Below are 20,321 nucleotides of genomic sequence, written 5' to 3' on the forward strand. Positions count from 1 at the left end.
GTTAGAGTAGTATAATGTTATATCTAACATATGTCATAAATTTCTCTGTTTTCATAAGTCATTTATAACTTAGAATATTAATATAACATTGTTATACAATCATTTTTATGAGTTTTGCCTTTATCGAATTAATGTTATTTTCCCAATTCGATATATAAATTCCAGTAATTGCACTGCACTGTAGCATATATTTGATTATATATTTTTAAATTTATTTTTTAGATATATGTGTATTTTATTTAGAATAATATACTAATGTTATGTATCTGTAGCAAAAACAAAATCCAATTATAATCCTAGTTATAGAATGACCTGGAAAATTTTTATGTAATAATAATTGATATATTGCAATATAATAGCAAAATATTCATTTAGAATGCACTATATCGCAATTATTAAGGACTGAACTTTTATATAGTGAATATTTTGTATACATAATTTCTTTTGATTATAATTAAATGCAATGATAAATCTTGCAAACATTTTGTTCGCTAGTTTATTACAGTAAGATTATAAATCAAATAAATATTATTTATTACATTTATTAATGTTTTATGCACATCATTGAATCATAAATTATAGGTAAGAAATAATGAACTGTTCTAGCAGATTATGAATGAAAAAATTTATATTATAGGTAACAATTATTCATCTATTATTAGGAATACTATATCAATGGTACATTTATAATCTATAGTAATACTTATATAAAATAATAGAAAATTATTTGAACCTACGAGATACATATAAAAAAGTACAGTAACATCCTTCTGCGTTGAAATATGTAATATGTATAACATGAAATAAGTTAACACATTACTTTCGATTTTAAGTTAACTTCTAATTCTGATGTAAATAGCACCAGCATAAACGTGTAAAATGCACATGTTTCATATTATAAGAAAGCAGCGTGAAAAATAATACTTTATATCATAAACAAATAGAGACTATATATACTTACTTTTATATAAATATATATAAATATATATATATATAAATGTTAGTACTCTAAATCTAGTACTGCTTTGAGAATCTAATATTTCGGACATATACATGCTTAGAAACAGGTTCGGAGCAGTACCAGAAACATATTCACATATTTTTTTAAAAGTTTATTTATCCTAAGAGATATACAAAACAAACATTTTTTTGTAACTGTTATAATTCCCCTATAATAACACAGAAAATTCTGCCGTAATTTTCAATATCTGTTTTTATTAATTATCTCCATCAAGTGGATACCTTTGTATCAGTACAATTCATTTTAACCAGCTATGTTAAAATTATGCACATCTGCAAATCAGTATTAAAATATTACAATTTCATATTTTACAGTATTCATCCTCTAGCTCCCTCTAGAACAGGTTTTGCTTATATAATCACACATTACATGATAATGTGCAGGGAGATGAAAAGCTTTTATGTCAAAAAGTAGTGGTTACCTGTTGAGCCAAATCAAGGTGCAAGTCAGTCTGACTGTAAAGAAGCCTCTTGTATATTCATTTTGCATACCAATCTTGGCCACGAAATTCATATTTGCATTACTTAGCCTGCTTTTTTTGGTATGCTTCTTACAAAGTTGACTCTAATCTCAATGATTAAATTCTGTACACACTAGGATCTAGGAATGTTAATATTACAAGAAACCACAATAATTTATTATAATACAGCCTGCTGTACACCAGATGACTCGAGGCAATACAAGACACGCCTTATCTTACTTTCTTAAACAATGAACGGAATCACATGATTCTGAAAGGATTTTAACGTATTCGTTTTATTGGAAAATGAATATGAGAGGGAGAATGACGATGGTAAGGGCAGGGACTACTTCAATTTGCTAAAACTCAAATAATTCTATTTTAATTTGTCTTCAACGACAGTCACTAATTCCAATAAGAACAAAAATTCATTGCTTTATACGATTATAAAAGATTTGAAATTATAATTATTACTAAGATAACATAAAAATGAAATTTTCATCATTTATTTAAAACAAATCGAATCGCCTTGTTTTTACGAATAAGAATTAATTGTGTTTTATACGTTTTTTATAGTACTTTTTACTATACTACTGCTCCATGGCTGGGTTACCGGCCCAATTTTGATTTCACAAAGTTGCGAATTAAATATCTTGTTTCGATTTCGATCACTTATAAGCTATAAGGCTCAATCTCGTGGTTTAGAATACATTGTCTATGGAAACTATCACATGTTGACGCAGATGTAGAATCGAAGTTGCATTAAAATATATACTTATCCTAATACTTACAACTATACGACACGTACTTAAATCAATTACATTCATACAAAGCAGCCCCATACCCCACCTGCGACAGATTTGATTTAAAGAAATATTCTGTACAAGGATATACAATAAGTCTTCTTACACTGGCAGCGAATGAACTGAACTGATAAATACCAAATTATTTCGAATGATACCGCCCAACTATGGAGCCGCCGTATCCAGTTTTATATAGCTGCAACAGCTTTCAACATAGTCTGAAGATAATGTCAACAATGATTGAGCCCCTGCACCTTCCACCTGATAGAAAGTAGGGTCACCATATCTTTCCATTCTGCTATCCTACGCCATTTTACATGTTACTATCAATATGTTAAAATACAAATGTCATTCATACGATCTTCTTTCGCTCCTCTCATACATACAATTTTAAAATAATTATTATAATCGCGGGTATTTAATTATTATTGTAAATAATCAGGGACTGGTGATTAGTTATTTGTTTTCCTAGTGGTGTAAGTACGCTCACGCTAAGATCAATGGTACGTACAGTAGGTGAGGTATGCTTTCAGGATCAAGGACACGGGGTGATAGATGAAATTTTGTCGTGCATCCGCTATTCATCATCTTCTTTATACTCTTCTTCACTGTCACTTTTTACAGTATTTGCTGGAACTCCTACTACAGGTGCACCATCTTTCATTTTCTTTTTGTACGCAGTCATTTCCTAAATAACAAAACATAATATATATCGAGTTCACATAAATCATTGCAAACATTGTCAATATATTCGTACATACTGTAGTTTAAATTCTAAATATAAGATATATTTAATATTTAATAATACAATAGATAAAATAAAATAAAAAATTATTAGGCAATAAAAAATGCCTAATAATTTGTTTGAATCATATATAATTATGTTATACATACTCTTTCATATCGAGCCTTATCCTTTTCTGCCATAGCCTCATATTTCGATTTGGTTTCAGGATCTGCATCTGACCACTTTTTACCAAGTTCCTTAGCAATATCACCTACGCCAAACTCAGGATTTAGCATTTTCACCTTCCCACGTTCATCATTACAGAACCAGAAAAAGGCAGATCTATTGCATAAAACGTTATATCATTATTATATACGCACACATACACAAATTATGGTTTTATAAATATAAATGCAAATAATAATTAAAGGTAATTAAAAACTATCTGAATATATTAATTGTGTTTTATTACATTATGAACATTAATGTAATTTCATCACATTTACTTACAGCGATCTTTTAGGAGCATTATGGTCTTTGATGTGTTTGCGTTTTTTGCCCCTGCCTTTACTTTCTCCTTTCGGTGGTGTATAATTTTGCATCTCTGCATCGTATCTCTTTTTATCTTTTTCAGCCATTTCGTGAAAACGCTTCTTTTCTTTATCTGACATTGTCTACAAACATATAGTACATATTATGATTATAAGAAACATACTTGTGTGACACTAAATTTATAATTTACATAAAATAATTATAACTATAATACATTTACTGGTTCACACATTTATATATGTACGCAGTACTATAAAATGTAAATATAATTTGAATCATATATATAAAAGTGCAATAATTGTGAAAAGTATTAATAAAAATTAATAACTGATTTATATTATTTATGTAAATGTATATAAATTACTTAATATTCTGATTAATATTTTTTTAATATTATTGAGGAAAATCAGAGATATTTAATCCTTGTAATTAAAAAATTAGAAAAAACTAATAGGTAATAATTATATTATTACACGTTGCAAATACTGACAGAACCTGAATATATTTTTATAGTCTTTGTTGTTGTAATCATTTATGATGAGGTACAAGAATGGATTCGTGAAGATGAACTTGGAATTAATCAAAGCAGAAGTGATTTTTATATATGGTTGAAAATATTTTTTTATTGAGTATATTTTTTCCTACCTTAGACATCTTGTTACGTCTCAAAAGAATACGAACGACATATTTTATTAAAAAGGAAAAAGCTAATATGGCGAGTAATTAAAATATTATTAATTTGGAGAATACCTAATAATAAGTAGACTACGACAGTTTATATATCCATGGAAGAATTGAAGATGCAAAAATGTATATAATATAATTATATATATGTAACCAGCCTTATGCGCTCAAAAATATACTTGAAAACGAGATAGTTCGTGGAAGAACATTTAAAAATTTTACAGCTGCTGAGGCCAACATTTTAGTAAGATAATGGGAGGTCAATGTCTTTAATCGTAAAGACCATCTGGTCTGTAATCTAAAAGAGGAGCGTGCAGAAAGTGTCTCTCCCTTTTCGAGGGGTAGGATGACCAGATGTTGGAGTAGCACCTGTTCAAAGTGACGTTGTTTCACATTTGCAAAACTTCTTCTACCGAAAAATATATCTGAACTTCTTAACGTACCGAAAAGTTTGCGATAAGTAATATTACATGTTTTTTTTATAGATATTTATCAAACAGTAAGTAATCGTGACAGACATTACGTGAAAATATTTTCTAAAATGTAAATCAATTTCAAATTGATACATTTTATTCGCTTGCAGCTTTCTAATCATACTTTTATTATACATATTTTGCACAGTAGTTTTATAAGTATTATACAAAATATAAAGAATTGGTAAAACAAAATTATTTCCTAACGGAAGATACGATTCGCATTTACGTGTTTTATAGTAATTCAAATAGTAATAATTCTGACCTGTTTTAACTCGTATTTAACTATACTTGTGTTAGACAAAATTAAAGGAAAAATTAATTTTAATCCAAAATTTGTTAAAAAGGCTAACGACCTTATTACCTATTAGTAAATTTTAACTCTGAATTTTATAGTACATTTTACAATATTTTTAATGAATAAAAGAAAATTCAAGTAAACGATTTAAAAAATTAAAGGACAGCCATGTGACTGGCATACCATCAGTTTTATGACATGATGCATACTATACAATATAAGGGACGAACTCTAAGGAACAACGAGTTGTAAACCGGTCCTGTTTCTAATCAAGCTTATGACAAGATCCCAAGTAGTAGCAGGTATATGATTAACCGTTAATCCGAAATATTCCTGATCTGTTCATCTTAAAACTACTTTCCTGACTAGAAGTTTTCATAGACAAATATAATCAAGAATTAAGCGTAAGGTTATCGATGGTAAGCGTAATATCGATGGTATATTATAAAAAAATGGCTTCACTAAAACATCCCAATACTTCGTATTATAAAAAAATAATTTCATCGAAATATTTCATTACTATGTATCGATCAAACAAGAATTTCATTCATTGAAATCAACGTCTAACTACCTATAACATTCTTCATTCATAAAAGAAATACATATACCTATTTGCAAAATATTTATATAAAATATTTCCCTACAAGAATTCTTTCCTTTATTAGTTAAGATATTTTTTAGTAACTTCATAAATAATTTCTTTTTTAAAGCTTGTACTATTATCAGTTTGTTGTAAAACTTTAAACTGTTGTAAAACTCAAAATGATTCTGTGGGAGCTTGCCTTATGTATAAAAAGATACGGACAAGTTATCTTCAAAGAAATCAACGTATAGCAACTTCCAGATGAGGTCAGTTAACTGTAAATTACTACTTAAATTAGTTACACTTTTACTCCGGCGAACAACGCTAGGAATTATTATTATTTCCTGAAACATGTTTAACGAACTAATTATAGTTACTTATATCTTAAAACAGTGTAAAGAAGTTTCATTAGAAATATATATTCTAAATCCAATCAGGGTTTTTTTCGTTCGAAGTTTAGTATTATGCGCACTAACAAATATCATACTTTTACATCTTATGCATTCTTATTAATCTTGTTTAAATACGTTTGTGTTTCTCTATTATATATTTATATCGGCAAAATATGTCTATATAAAATATATTCTTCTGATGGTTTGTTCCTATATGTGTACTATTTTATTATATATCACAAAATATATATCATGCTCTTTATATTAATGTGCAAATCTCGATTTTATAAGCCACATTATTCAATTATAGGATTACATAAAATATGTAGAATTATGCTGCTAGATATATATCTGGTAATTAAATCAGTTTTTGAAAATTTAACTTCCACAAAGACGTAAATGCTGTGAAGTTCGGAAATTATACTACATTTTACAATATGCAGAACAATGCAAAAATAATAGATTGTAACTAATGTAACTGTAATAATTATTACATTATAATTTATTAGCATTATTAGTCTTGTGTTAATATTATTATAATTAATGAACTAAACACATATTAATTATAACATCCATGCTATCCTACAGTGAAAAATTTTGATAAATAATTCTAAAAATATAAATAAGTGCACGACAATAATTTTTGCTTATATGTACATACTATTTTCATTGATTAAATCTTTCTGGTAAGTATGCTGTCTGAATTTTGATCTTTTTTCCTTTATTTCTGTAAAACCCTTTATCTTGCTTAATCATAAATTTACTTTAGTTTTCTAAATTATCAAGCTTTAAATCAAACGAATATTATTTAAAACAAAGACAATCTGTAAATTCTGGTTATTAACAATAAACTTTTTACATGAGCCTCTCAGAAACGGAACTAAACAACTTCATTTTTTATTAATTTCTTAATTTCATGACACGAATAATTAATATTCAATTCTCAAAGAACAAATGACTTACTTCCATAAGTTCATTATGATGATAAATAACATAAATAATGATAAATTCTAAGGTGAATTCGAAGAACAGTTTGTTACATCGTCACTTTTCTGTATTTTTCAATTTATAGAATTGGTCAACGTGTACTTCTGAAAGACCCATATATTTTGTTCCCTATAAAATGTGTAACATGCTTTTATAATTTCATTATTATTAATTTGCAAGTAAAACGATAGAATTTTAATTATATCTCAAATAAATGAAGTTTCAGAAATATTTTAATGTCTCTTACCTTCCACCTCATTGCACACTTTTTAGAGAATTCTCGAAAGACAATCTTTTCCTCGGGGTGTTTCTTTTTATGTTCTTGACGACATGTTTGCACGAAGAACGCGTATGCGGTCATCCGTCCTCTTGGCTTCGAATCTTTTCCTCTCGGCATATTGTCTCGTTGTTGTAAACTCTGAGCGTTATTTTGCTGGAGATTATTCTGCTGCGGTAACTGCTGTATCTGGTGCTGCAATAAAAGAATCATTATTAAAAACACGGTGGTAATTATCAGTGTCCTCTTAACTCTCGTTTAACGAATATTTTAAAAAAGGAAGAATTCGCTCGCGTTTTATTTTTAACGCAAAACGAACAGACTAAAAAAATTGCTATTCTTCTTTTTCTCTTTTTCTTGCAGAAATTGATTAATTATCGTATCGAATTGGTAATGTAGATTGGCTCAAAGTTACAAGATTCGAGCCATCATATTTTGTGATGCGTAGAATTCTCTTTTGTTTTACATTGTGATAAACTCTACTCTAAACATAATATACAGGTATGAATACTGTATTGGGTTGCCAAATGTTTGAATAGACCAGAAGCCGCCTCTAAAGACGTGTTTTCCAGCGAATATTATTCAAATTAGCTTTGAAACTTCTTCGATACTCTCATCCAAAGCCAAAATCTGTCTGAATAATTGTTAAAAGATATCGAATAATTAGTCCATATCGAGACGTATCTACATGTTAATTTAACCCATTACTACTATAACGTGCAATATATTGGTAATGACCTTTTTATCTCTAATATACGAATCCGGAATCTAATAAAGGGATTCTGGAAAATAAAGTTTTTTATTTCTAATCAGATTTTCTCCCTGCGTGCAAAGCATTGCTTCGTAGACGAAAATAATACCAGGCGCATAATAGTATTGCGTGCAGCTATGTTATAATTCTAGAAGCTAGCTGTTTAAAACACTATGTGTACAGGAAACAAAATTCCTTCATGACATAATATAATATATGATGATTGTATAATACATTATTGTATTAATAAGCATAATTGTCATGAATATCATTTCTAATATCTAATATATAATATACATATAATCTTTTAATAAATATATAAATAAGTTTCAAATATTAATTTATTGCGTGATGTCTAGTACTGTTATCTTCTTGTTAAAGATAACATTCACCAACATTTTGTATATAATTTAAATAGTGTTCTGCAAGTCAATATTTTGTTCCAAGTTTATTAATGAAACCTAGTGATAATATAAGTTAAAATGAATTATTCCAAATAATTTATTAACATCGTACAGTTATAGATAACAATGAATTGGCGACAAGCTAGTCGACAACTAAACAATTATTATCGTGTACTATTTATCGGATATTAAACAGTATATTATACTACTGTTAATATCATACTGCATATTATTATTATAAAGTTACAGTATCTATTTTAAACTACAATTTCATTGTGGTTGAAAATAGAAACGAAAAATGCATCTAATGTGAGAATATCATAATTCATTTGATCATTATACTTATATGGAATATCTTGTAATCTATTTAATGTAATATACCTATCGAAGAGTAAATTATTTTCCTTTCCCTGAGTATGAAACCCATAAAATATAGCAGAACAAATCTGTATGCATTCTCTATGAATAACAGTACAAAAAGAAGAATTGTTGTAATAAAGACCATGCTTATATTATATTGTATGTCTTTTACAGTTTCCAGTAAAATGAGAATGGTAAATGATAAAACAAAAAGATGAATGAAGAGTACTTAATTATACTACATGACATCACGATAAACTAATTTTATTAGCGATGCGTATTATACGGAAAAGAGAATTATAATTTACATTGTGATAACAAAAAATAAGTACTTTAGAAATATATTTTCGAAACGAACGGCGTAGTACGAGAAAGTTAAAATTTTGCGAACATCGTTAGTGTTCGTAATGAACATTGATGTATGTACAAACTTCATTAAACGAGATCGTGTTTTCAGCATCAACTAAAATTACTTCTAGATTGCATGTTACTACGTGTACCCAACAAATATTTACATATACGATCAAACAGAAATTGATATCCCCCATTTGTTTAATATTTGTTTAATATTAAAATTTAGTTCAATTATTTATCTAATTAATAGAAACTGCCGAAGAAAAAAGATGGACGATTTAGATAATAAAATGAAATACTGAACACAATTCATTGGATTTTCAAGAGAAGATTTCCTGAAAGAATGTACTCTAATTTAATTTAATTTAATTTAATATTATTAATATATTACTTTAAGTTTCGTAGATGTTGTATTTTAAATTTATATCGTATTAAAACTTATCAGTAAAAACTTTGAAGATTGGATTCTTTTTATGTGTACTGCATTTTAAATCTATGAACAAAATTTATATATCACTTACAGCGATACTTATATCAGTATATTACTAACATCTTGTTCGATATCTTAAAAACAATTTTGTATTTATGCCATGTACCTCACTACTATTGGTTATTACTTTTTGTTTCAAAAAAACCTTATCTTTTTTTATAAACTTTAAGGTCAATGTAGATATAAAATATTGATGTAGAAATAATGTATTTCATATAGTTATTTACTCTTCTGTAAATTTATATCGACAAAAAATAAAATTCTGTATAATTAATAAATTAAGAGATAATAAATTGCAAGAATTTCTGCACAAAGTTTTTAATATTATGTCTTGTGTATTTGTAAATGGAGATTTCGTAAAATATTGAGTGCAAATGATCAAGTAAAAATATTTTCTTTAAACATTCGTAAAAAGTATAATTTACTCAATGATAAGAATCCACTTTAAATTATAAAACCTTACTACTGAGATGTCTTTTCAACTCAAAACAAATTAATTCCAAAGCTATTCATTTATTTAAATACGCTTAAATTATCCAACCAGTTAACAAATAACTTCTTTTTATTGTATCTTTATGTACGTTATTTAATACGTTTTGACGGAAACAAGTCAAATAAGTGTTCAATTATTTAAAGATTAAGAGATAATATGATAACTTGAAGAACAAATTTCACCAAAAGGATATGATTCTGAAGAAAACTAAAATTTAATTTACTTCTAATCTTTTTTAAATTCTAAAATTGCAACCATATGTTCTAAGATTTCTGTAATGATAAAATATACGAACTAATATGCATTTCATGAATAATCGTGCAATATGTATTCTTCATTGCTGCATTTCATTTCCTTTACAAAAAAAAATAATGTTCTGTAATCATGTTTAAGATAATTTGACAATTAACATACTAGAGAATGTCAAAATTCGATCAAACTGTTAAAAATGTAGCAATACTTTCATCTGCAATATCTGAAAAATAAGAATTCATTATATGTACATCATTTTGAACTCCAAAAATTATACCATATGTTATAAAGATTGAATTCCTCCTAACGCTACTACGTCACACTGGATCAATTTCGAAACAATCTGTGTTGTTCTGTTATTAAAAATATTCTCAAGTTTGAAAAAAATACAAAAGAATTGTTGCAGACATACATAAATTCTTGTTTCTTTTTACTGGTTGGTACAAGGATTACGATATAAAAGTCCGAAGACTGCATCACAGTTAAGAATAATATAAACCACTCGATCCACTATTCAAAACTTTATATTGCTATAACTAAAACACGTTGTCAAGGAATATAAGATCTTAACTGATCTCAGGAATTAATCAAACATTAAAAATAATGGAGATATTTTTCCATATTTAAACGTTTTTCAATGTGTCTTCGTTGAAGATTAAGGAATCATTTATTACTGTTAATACCGGTTTCTCATTTACGATATTGTTTTACGATGTTTGCAACTATCGTTTGCAGTTATAATGTTTCAGTAAATCCTCCGTGTAATCACGTTCGTACAATAGAAACATATTATATAAAGATTTGATACATAAACCATTTTGAATCACTACATAAAGTTTCATCGAAAATTGATTACTGTTTCAAATTTATGTCCAAACATATCACCGAATAAATAGGTGGCATTTCAAATATCCCATAGCTCAAACTATTTATTGATGAAATCGGAGCATCGTTTATTCCCTGATATCGAAAAGTAGTCAGAACAACTAAGAGGATTAACTCCTAAGTTTATTGTAAAGTAAAATTCGACGGAAAGAAATTATAAAAAATTCCAAGATCCTAAATCCAATAGAGATCTTTTGGAGTTTTAAAAACCCTTGAAAAACATATGTTTGTATATTTCATACATATATTTATATATGAAAAATATATACAAAATAAATTTTATGTTCATTTTTTAAATTCCTCTCGAAATAACTTTTACTGTTTCGGTAAAATCTATAACGTAAAAGTCGCAATATTTCTGAACGAATATCGTTTATTATTTTATGAGATGTACACATAATCGAATCAATAGTTCCAATCTTTTCTTTTCGCAAAGAGAAAATTGCAAAGAAGGTTTTCTTGAATAACCATACATTCAACATTTTATCCAAGGAGAAAGAACGTAAGTTTATTTCCTCCATTTACCTCTATCACTGTAATCTTAAATTTTCGGACCACTTTCTGACTTTCTCTCCATCTGATAGATACAGAGACTTTAATCTTAACTTTCATTCGAGCTCTGCTTTTAATATTGCTCCAAATACGTTTTCAATGCTCCGCGATATTGAATGCTCTTTATTGGAATCTCGGGGAAAAAACACGGTATTTTTAAAGACAGACATTCTTAACCGACATTCTCTAACATTGCGATTCCGGAGCAATAAAAAGTTGTAGGGAAGTAATAATTTTACGTGTTTCATCAGTGACGTGTTAATAACTCATATTGTTAATATCGCGCGATTCTAGATTAATAAAGATTAGTGATAATGAAGTAATAATTTCAAATTAATAAGTTTATGTGTTTCATATCTATTATAATACAGTGTCTCATACCATATTTTTGAATAAAAGTATTTTTAATCATATTCTTTTCAAAATTATTTCAAGATGATCATTTCATGCTTCGAACTAAGTGCTCTGAAGAAATATCGTAGCATGTATATTTACATTAAGTACAATGTAAGAAATCTATTCCTAATGCATCACGTATGTAAGAGATTCAACAGTAACTTGTTGACATCTCGCTAAATTTGAACTTGTCACAGGACAACTTTACAATGTGTGGATATTTATATACTGACACACGTTTATCATTGTACAGTCTATGCTTGTAACTCTACTGTTAAAATATGCACAAAAATTGATATTATGATTTGAAACAGTCTGATTAGCGTGTATTTTTTGCTTCCCAAACGTTAAATAATTCATAAACAGGCAATTAATTTTGCCGTTAAAAGATACGCAGTACAGATATCAAATTGTATTATTAAACACGTGCGGCTCATCTCTAATTAGACTAGAACATATACATGAATTAAAACTTACTGAAATTAGGACAAAAATCAGACAATTATAGAACCAGTATATGTAATATCGTGGAGAAATAACTAAAAGTATTCGAAGGATTTTGTAATTTCCCGAAAATATTGGAATACCCAGATTCAATATTGCTAGTATTACTTTTATTTTTCCTTAGGGATTTATAATTTATATTCATCGCATATTATGTATTTATGCATTTATGTATTTTATATATGTATTATGTACGTGTTAGAGTTTAATATGAAAGATCATATTAAAATATGAAACATAATCCTTCTGAAATTTTGAAGTATCCTGAAACTTTACAGGGTTGAAATAGAGTTTAATTTATCGTTAGAAGAATTAAAAAGCTGAATATTCTTGAATATTTTTCTGTAAATTTAACACGAACTTGTGTACAGGAAATGTAATAATATACTTGAATAACTGCAATCATAAAATCCAGTAAAATAGAAGATGAAGAACAGTATTCACGAAACAGAATTTTATACTTTTAACGTCATTGAGAAGTAGAATTACTCTTTTGTGCTCAACCTTCGAACAGTCACCAATTTTAGGAAATTCATGAGGAAAAAATGACTATAATTTCGTTACTTTATTTTATAAATAAAGCGGAAAATTGCCTAACTTTCATCGAAGAGTCTAAATTTCTTTTCTCCAATATAAATGAATAAAACACGAACCAACAATACGGAGATATGAATTTTATATTTGATTCGCGAAATCAATTCCAATGCGAATATTTTTCAATATCGGACATACGATTGCTCGGAGCTTCTTTTACTTATTAATAATAAATATACGAATAAAGGAAACGACTAAAAAAGTTTTAAATCACTCAGAATCTCTGAAAAATAAAATTCTTCATTTCGTATTTAATCAACGAAACCAATTAAAAAGTGGCGCCTCTTTGTACCAAAGAAATGATGCTGCGAATTAGAATTTTTTTCTCTACTGACGATTAAAACTTTAACCAGAACGATCAAAAACTAAACTTCAAATCGTCCAGAAAATCTTTGAAAAAATAGAAATTTTTAAATAGGTATTACGAAATAGTATTCAAATATGGCCAAAATATTCCAAGTAATTAAAATATCTGAAAAAAATCAAATAAAATACAGCCACGAATAAATGAAGAAAATTCTAAAGAAGAAACATTTGAAAATTTTATAAAATAGAATTTTGTTGCGTTAAAATGGAAAAAGCAAACTAAGAACAAAATGATTTCTTATCAAAGGAACGTCGATCAATCGGAATTTCTATTTCCAATCGTGAATGCCTAAAACACTTCGATCAGAGGAATCGAAAAAAAAGAAGGGAACCGGCACGGCAAGAGCCGCTGTACGAACGTACGTACGAAGAAGGCCGCACGAAACCCGGAATCAATAGCGGACAACGGTCGGTGGGGCAAGAGACGCGAGTCAGGATGAAACGCAGACGGTAGTACGAAAGCAAGCACGATAGAATCAGTTATTAAGATTTTTTCAACGCAAATAGAGCCGAAAATTCATGACTAATTTGAGTCAATTATCATCGATCGTCGACATGTTTTGTCAACTAAATACATAAAATGAAATTTGTCTTAATGACAATAGTGATTTATCGGTAATTTCAATAGAGTATAGAAGATAAAAAATTAACAAGACAAAAATAAAGAATATTTTCAAGCGTATTGCCCTTGATAATCCAATTGTTAGATATTTGAGATGAAGTATAAATCCATCTGATTATTTTCTGCTAAGTGCTTTCCCTTAATAACATTGAGATAAACAGTTCGGCGACATAGCTACGGTTATAATGATTCAAAACGTCGTTCGTGTCAAAGTATAACCATCACAATGACGACCATTTAAACTTTTACAGCCGAGACAAACAGAATAACAGGAGTTCAAAATTCTTAGAATTATTCTCGCATATTAAAGCATGTCTTTATGAAGATATTACACGGCTAAGGAGAAATTGACGTTCAGTCACGTGTTATCATAATTACTGTAATTATACTCTTTACTTTACTCTTTCTCTTCGATTCACAGACAGAATGAAATAGTGATGCTTGCCCAGCTAGTCGAAATCGATTTTCTTCTTTTCGTCAGTTCTTCTCAAAACAAAAGAGAGAAACTGTACAACTCAGATATTTGTTACAAGTATTATTCTATATCACTAAGCGTAAAACACTAGAAAAAAGTACTTCTCTTTTCAGTGTTTCGCACAGTTACTAACAAACCACTAATAGATTTCTCGCTTTATCTACGAAAAAAGAACAGAAAAAGGTAGTTGAAGAACGAGATGCAACAGAAGTGCAACTTTTTGAAAGAAACCGCAACATATTTAATAAGTTAGAATGAGAGAGATGTTAAACCTATCGGTTAAAAAGCGATACGAAACTGATTGACAAGAAATATTAAAAGACCGTATCTCAGCCGCTTTTCTTCCAAGTGCATAAAAGAATCCCGCGCAAATAGAAGTAAGCGAAAAATATATATATAAATGTATGTAAATATAATGATGTATAGGGTGAAAAAAACAATAGAATATACTTGTATGAAATTAAAAAGCAGGCAATAACGAGAAAAAGAGGAAGCATAAAGGGGGTCGATCGTGGTCGCAACATACCGGGGACATAACGGGGGGCGTGGACGTTTGTGTGGTAATGGGCGAGAGGTGCTGCTGTTGTTGGCCCTGCAATTGCTGATGCAGGTTGTTCTGTCCGGCGTCCATAACTCCACCTGGGTACCACCACTGTACGCCAGGCGGTGGTGCGGAAGGTGTACCAGGTACACCTCCGCCTGTTCCGGGCCCCGTTCCTAATCTATAATCATAGCCTCCCCTCATGCAGGAGCCAACCGGCGTAGACGTCGAGACGGGATTCGACTGTGTGCCCGTGGTGGCTGGATTCTGAAAGCTGGAGGCCATCTTGTAGGAGAAAAGCTGCTGGGTAGCGGCAGCGGTACTCCTAACGATATCCTGATGATGCTGTTGCTGTGCTTGCTGTTGTTGCGTTAACTGCTGTTGCTGTTGATTCATCAGGTGTTGATGTAAATTCTGCTGTTGTTGCTGTTGCTGCTGTTGTTGCTGTTGTTGTTCGGCAGATACGGCGTTTAAACCCGAAGGCCACCAGGCGGTACCACCGGAGGCATCCTCGCGGCTTCCTGGGCTTGCTGTGCCCCAGCCACCGGCAACGCGGTGGTGTTCCGACATATCGTACACGCGGACGGTCTGTCTGTCACTTCGGCCTCGTTTACCACAAACGGTACCACCAACCAAGGAAAAGAAGAGGATGCACGAAGAAATTACACGACACGCACTCATACACCACACATACGCTCCTCTGTCTCCCTCATACAGGACATGCACACATACGCACGCGAACGCTGTGCGCGCGCGCACGCACTCGCTCGCTTGCTCTCACACCACCGACAAAGTATACCTCTTTACACGCACACACACATGTACGCACACGCACCCTCACATTCGTACGGGATCCTGTTCGTGACCGTCGTGTATCGCGCGACACGCACCGCACGCGCTACTGTGTTCTCACTGTCACACCACGTTTCTCTTGTCCAGCCGGCGCACTACACGATCACTACTAGTACTCCTGGTAGCACAAGCAGCTTCATACACGCTGCTTTTTCCACGACGATGTATAGAGGAGGTCCTCGTGAATACGTACGTTATACTTGGGATGCGGTCTACTCGACGCTACGCTCAACCGTTCGTTAGCTCCGTGAGTAGGTATGGCGGGTAGAGGAGGAGGGCGGGCGGGTGGGTAGGGGAGGGCGCTCTCTCTCCCCTTCTAGCTCTTTCTTTTTCCCTCTGTCTCCCCACCATCGACAGATACACTGCCGCGTCTCTCCGTCTCTCTTTTTCTCCCTCTTTCTCTTGCCGTCTCTTCTCTCTTCGCTCTCCTTCTCTTTCTCTCTTTCCCTTTTCTTCCCTCCCCTAAGTACTCATAGAGCCTTTCATTCGGGAGACACAACGTTTCTTTTCGAAGTCACCGATAATGATATTTAATAATAAATATGTATCTTCGTTCATTTATGCGTGCACTATCGTTCCCCTTACGAAAAATACATAGTATATATATATATATACATATATATATATATATATCTATATTGCCCTTTTCTTCCCTCGAAAACGTGACGACCTCTTCTCTCTACTTGCTCGTACACACGGTGCTAATTACGCACTCTATGCGACACCACGCTCGCATAGAGACGCAATGCTTCTTTTACGTGTATATACACACCGACGTTGGCTCTTGCACAGTGGTAGTGGAACGCGTAATAGCTTTTTCACATGGAGAAGCTTACGCGCGGATTGCTTCTCTCGCCACCGACTCTACACGCGATGCCGCACACACAGAGGGCGAACCTGGCGAGGACGGGCTGGCTGGACGCTTGTATATTCTCTCTTTCTCTTTCTCCAACCCGATCCCCTTCCACACCGACCCGAAGTCTCACTCACTACTTGTCTGTTTGTCTCTTTCTCCGCGTTCCTCTGTCTTTTTTCCACTTGCACGAGCTTAGCCTTCCTTCCAGCGGACGCCGGCGAACTCGTACAGCGTTGCCAAGCCACGCTTTCACCCGCCCGCTCACAAAGGAAAACCCGAGTACGCCGACCAATCGAACTACATTTCAGCAGTGGTGGGGATGGCGGGAGTCTACCACTACTGACATCGAGGCAACGTCGCTTTCTCTCTTCCGTTCGTAGAGAATTCGAGAGCCATGGCTCGTAGTCCCCGGTAAGGTAGAGGGGCAAACGACTGCAAACCCTTCTCTACCCTTGAAACTCGAGGTCAACTTTTAGGCAGAGAAAGAGAGCGAAAGGGAGAGGAAGACACACCAACTCTGACTTGTCGCCGTGCGCTCTTTCTTCTCGCGCCTTTTTTTACCCTTCTTAGTTTCGTTACACTGCTACGGTCACTGGAATTTGCTCCACATTGGTACTTCCTGCTTTTCGCGCACCCTTTTTCCTGCGTGTCAAGTCGGCTTTACCGACCGAAGAACTCTCACTTCGTGTCACTTGTCAGTCGATACGGAAGAACTTTTTAAAATTTCCACGAAAACAAAACACGGAACATCTTTTACAACTTTTTTTAGATTTAACGAGATTATGCTTTCCTTTAGTATATCCATCTCTTTAAAGACATGAAATATGCATATTACATGTATATGAATGTAATGGTTTATTAATATCGAAGCACCCTCGTTGTTTAATAAATCAATGTTAAGTTGTACATTTTCTACTACAAATTCGTTAAGTTTTATAAAATGTACCGAATTTAAAAATTATACATATTTCTGAAAATCCGGTCGAAAATTAAAAAGTTTAAACATGTATACTTTCTCGTTTGTCTTCGTAAGATAAAATATAATAAATATTACTCCTAACATGTTTCTATAGAAACATAATTAACTTTTAATAATTACGATAATAAGTAAATCTTTCAGTGCGTTAATTATCCTCCTTTCATTGTTCGGAATAGCATTTTAAAAAGTATGGTTACAACGTTTTACATATATACTGAACTTATTCAAACGGAACACAAACTGTCATGCCACATATGGAATGTAATTCCTAGCATATATGTACTCTATAAACTCGTACCCCATAGCCAACGCATACCCCGTAATTTCTAGCTGTTATCAGAAGAAAGATCAAATCTATTAATATGGAAACGTATCGTGGGAACGATCGCCGTGCAACGTTGTTAAACGGCGAACCTGAACCTTCACGAGAAATTTCTAACGCGTAAGGAGCAACGTGAAATTGCGCAAGCTTTTGGAATTCCGATTTTTTAAAATTGCGCACAGACAAGACAAAATGAAAATGTATATCATAGGATTTGTACGTCGGGCTTCCTTTCTTCCCACTCAACCCCCAATCAAGAGGCGGGTGAGTCGGAGGTAACCCGGCAAATCGAGAGAGAGAGAGAGGAGAAGAGAACCGGGTCCGGGTCAATAAGACGCATGAGCAAGTGAAACAGAGATGGAACGAGAGAGAGAAACCGAAGGAGCGAGCGAGCAAACAGGCGTGTTGGAGAAACAGAGAGAAAGAGAGACCGCGCATTCCCAGGGCTAGGCAACGTAACGAACGAACGAACGAACGAATGCAAGAAGGGGCACGGTGAACAAGGGAAATGGTGGAATGGCAAGAAAAAGAGAGGTACTGATGACGAAAGGAAGGAGAAAGAGAGAGGGAAAAAGAAACATACGATGAAAGAGAAAAGGCACAGCAGGCAACGAGAGTCCTGGCTTCAAATTCTCGACTCGTGTTGGTACCGCGATGTTCGTTCGAGCGAAGCGAGCCGATTCCGTCCGAAACGAACCGATCTCTCTCGATTCCGTCAGTGTGAAAAAGTAACCGAATAATTTTACGACAAAACGTCGAAATTAGAAAATAGTAGTAGATTTTACGAATTTATATAGATCCTGAAAAATGCGCTTTATGTAACTTTAATGATAAATTTAAGAAAATTTATGAAAAAGATTTTTCGGTGATTTCAAGAAAATGTAAAGAATAGTAAATACATATATAAAATTGTTAATCTATTTGGGACTACAATATCTTTTAAAGTAGAAGTAAAATAAGAGAAGTATATATATCTGAGAATTATGAAAACAGATGTACACATTCCACGTATATACATACAAATAAACATGTGTAATTCACTGAGTTCACATTAGTATTTCAGTTTAAGTAGCTACCAAAATATGTGTAGACCTATAAGTAATGATTGGAACTAAAATAAAAAAGATTATAATAGTTGTCAATGAAAAACTTTCAATAAAAGATAGAATATCTTATATCGGAGGATGTCCAATTTTTTCTTTAAGATTCCAAATTAAAGTTTTCAATACATAATTTTCAAAACATGCACCTACAATACATGTAATAATTTTATCAAAAAATGATATGCATCCATGTTTTAAATAAAATTAAAAAACTAATAAATAAGAGCTAAAGCAGGCTAATTTTGAATTTTTTTACATATTTAAATTGTAGGTAATAATAAATATAAATAATCATGCATTCTCATCAATATAATTTATATAAATGTACAAAATATGTAAATACTAGAATATTAATATTTATAATAATGGAATATTAATAGTAATATCTCTTAAATATATCTTAAGCTAAATTAACTGAAATGATTAAATTAAATCATTGTATATAAATGTCCGCTCCCCAAACAAAAAATAAAACGTAAAGTTAACAAGTGACTAACTAAAATTAAAAATACATCCCATCTCTATTCTTTTCGTTGCTTTAAATTTGACAAGTTCGTCAAAAATTTAGAACACAAGTAAAATGATCTTGCTATTTTGATACTACTTGTTGACCAATTCTGTCGATAAAAATTATGTCATTCTGTTGAAAGCATTTTTACGTTTATTCGTGTATGTCACGACTTTTAAGCATACAATGCGAAATTTTAATGTACGGCGTAAGAAAAGGAACATGATATATCTATTATGGACCAATGCCAAACGCGTGTATGTATATACGTACATACTTCATACCATGTACATTTAAGAGTGTTATATTTGCATTTATTCGATGCACCTGTATAAGTATAAAGAAACAATGTGAAATACTTAATATCCTTTTTCGCGTAAATGTATATGTTTTCTCATACATATA

The 20,321-nt window shown here is 31.5% G+C and overlaps 1 protein-coding gene across 1 annotated transcript; it reads right to left on the reverse strand.

Moving 5' to 3' along the window:
- Positions 1–1,195: 1,195 nt before the first annotated feature.
- On the reverse strand, positions 1,196–17,122 carry LOC139985786 (high mobility group protein DSP1). The gene is made up of 5 exons (XM_072000514.1): positions 15,282–17,122; positions 7,228–7,452; positions 3,522–3,685; positions 3,179–3,353; positions 1,196–2,972 (listed from the first exon to the last, which is right to left on the reverse strand). Exons 1-5 carry the CDS (start codon positions 15,975–15,977, stop codon positions 2,862–2,864), a joined length of 1,371 nt encoding a protein of 456 aa, XP_071856615.1. The 5' UTR covers positions 15,978–17,122; the 3' UTR covers positions 1,196–2,861.
- Positions 17,123–20,321: the final 3,199 nt, after the last annotated feature.

Source organism: Bombus fervidus, chromosome 3 (genome assembly GCF_041682495.2).
Source record: "Bombus fervidus isolate BK054 chromosome 3, iyBomFerv1, whole genome shotgun sequence".
NCBI classification, from domain to species: Eukaryota; Metazoa; Arthropoda; class Insecta; order Hymenoptera; family Apidae; genus Bombus; species Bombus fervidus.

Excerpts from the sequence above, each read along its gene's own strand:
- LOC139985786 (XM_072000514.1), bottom strand. The coding sequence starts at position 15,977 with ATGAGTGCGTGTCGTGTAATTTCTTCGTGCATCCTCTTCTTTTCCTTG. Across the intron at positions 3,686-7,227 it reads AGTGTGCAATGAGGTGGAAG|ACAATGTCAGATAAAGAAAA; the intron begins GTAAGAGACATT and ends ATATGTTTGTAG. Across the intron at positions 2,973-3,178 it reads ATAAGGCTCGATATGAAAGA|GAAATGACTGCGTACAAAAA; the intron begins GTATGTATAACA and ends TTTGTTATTTAG.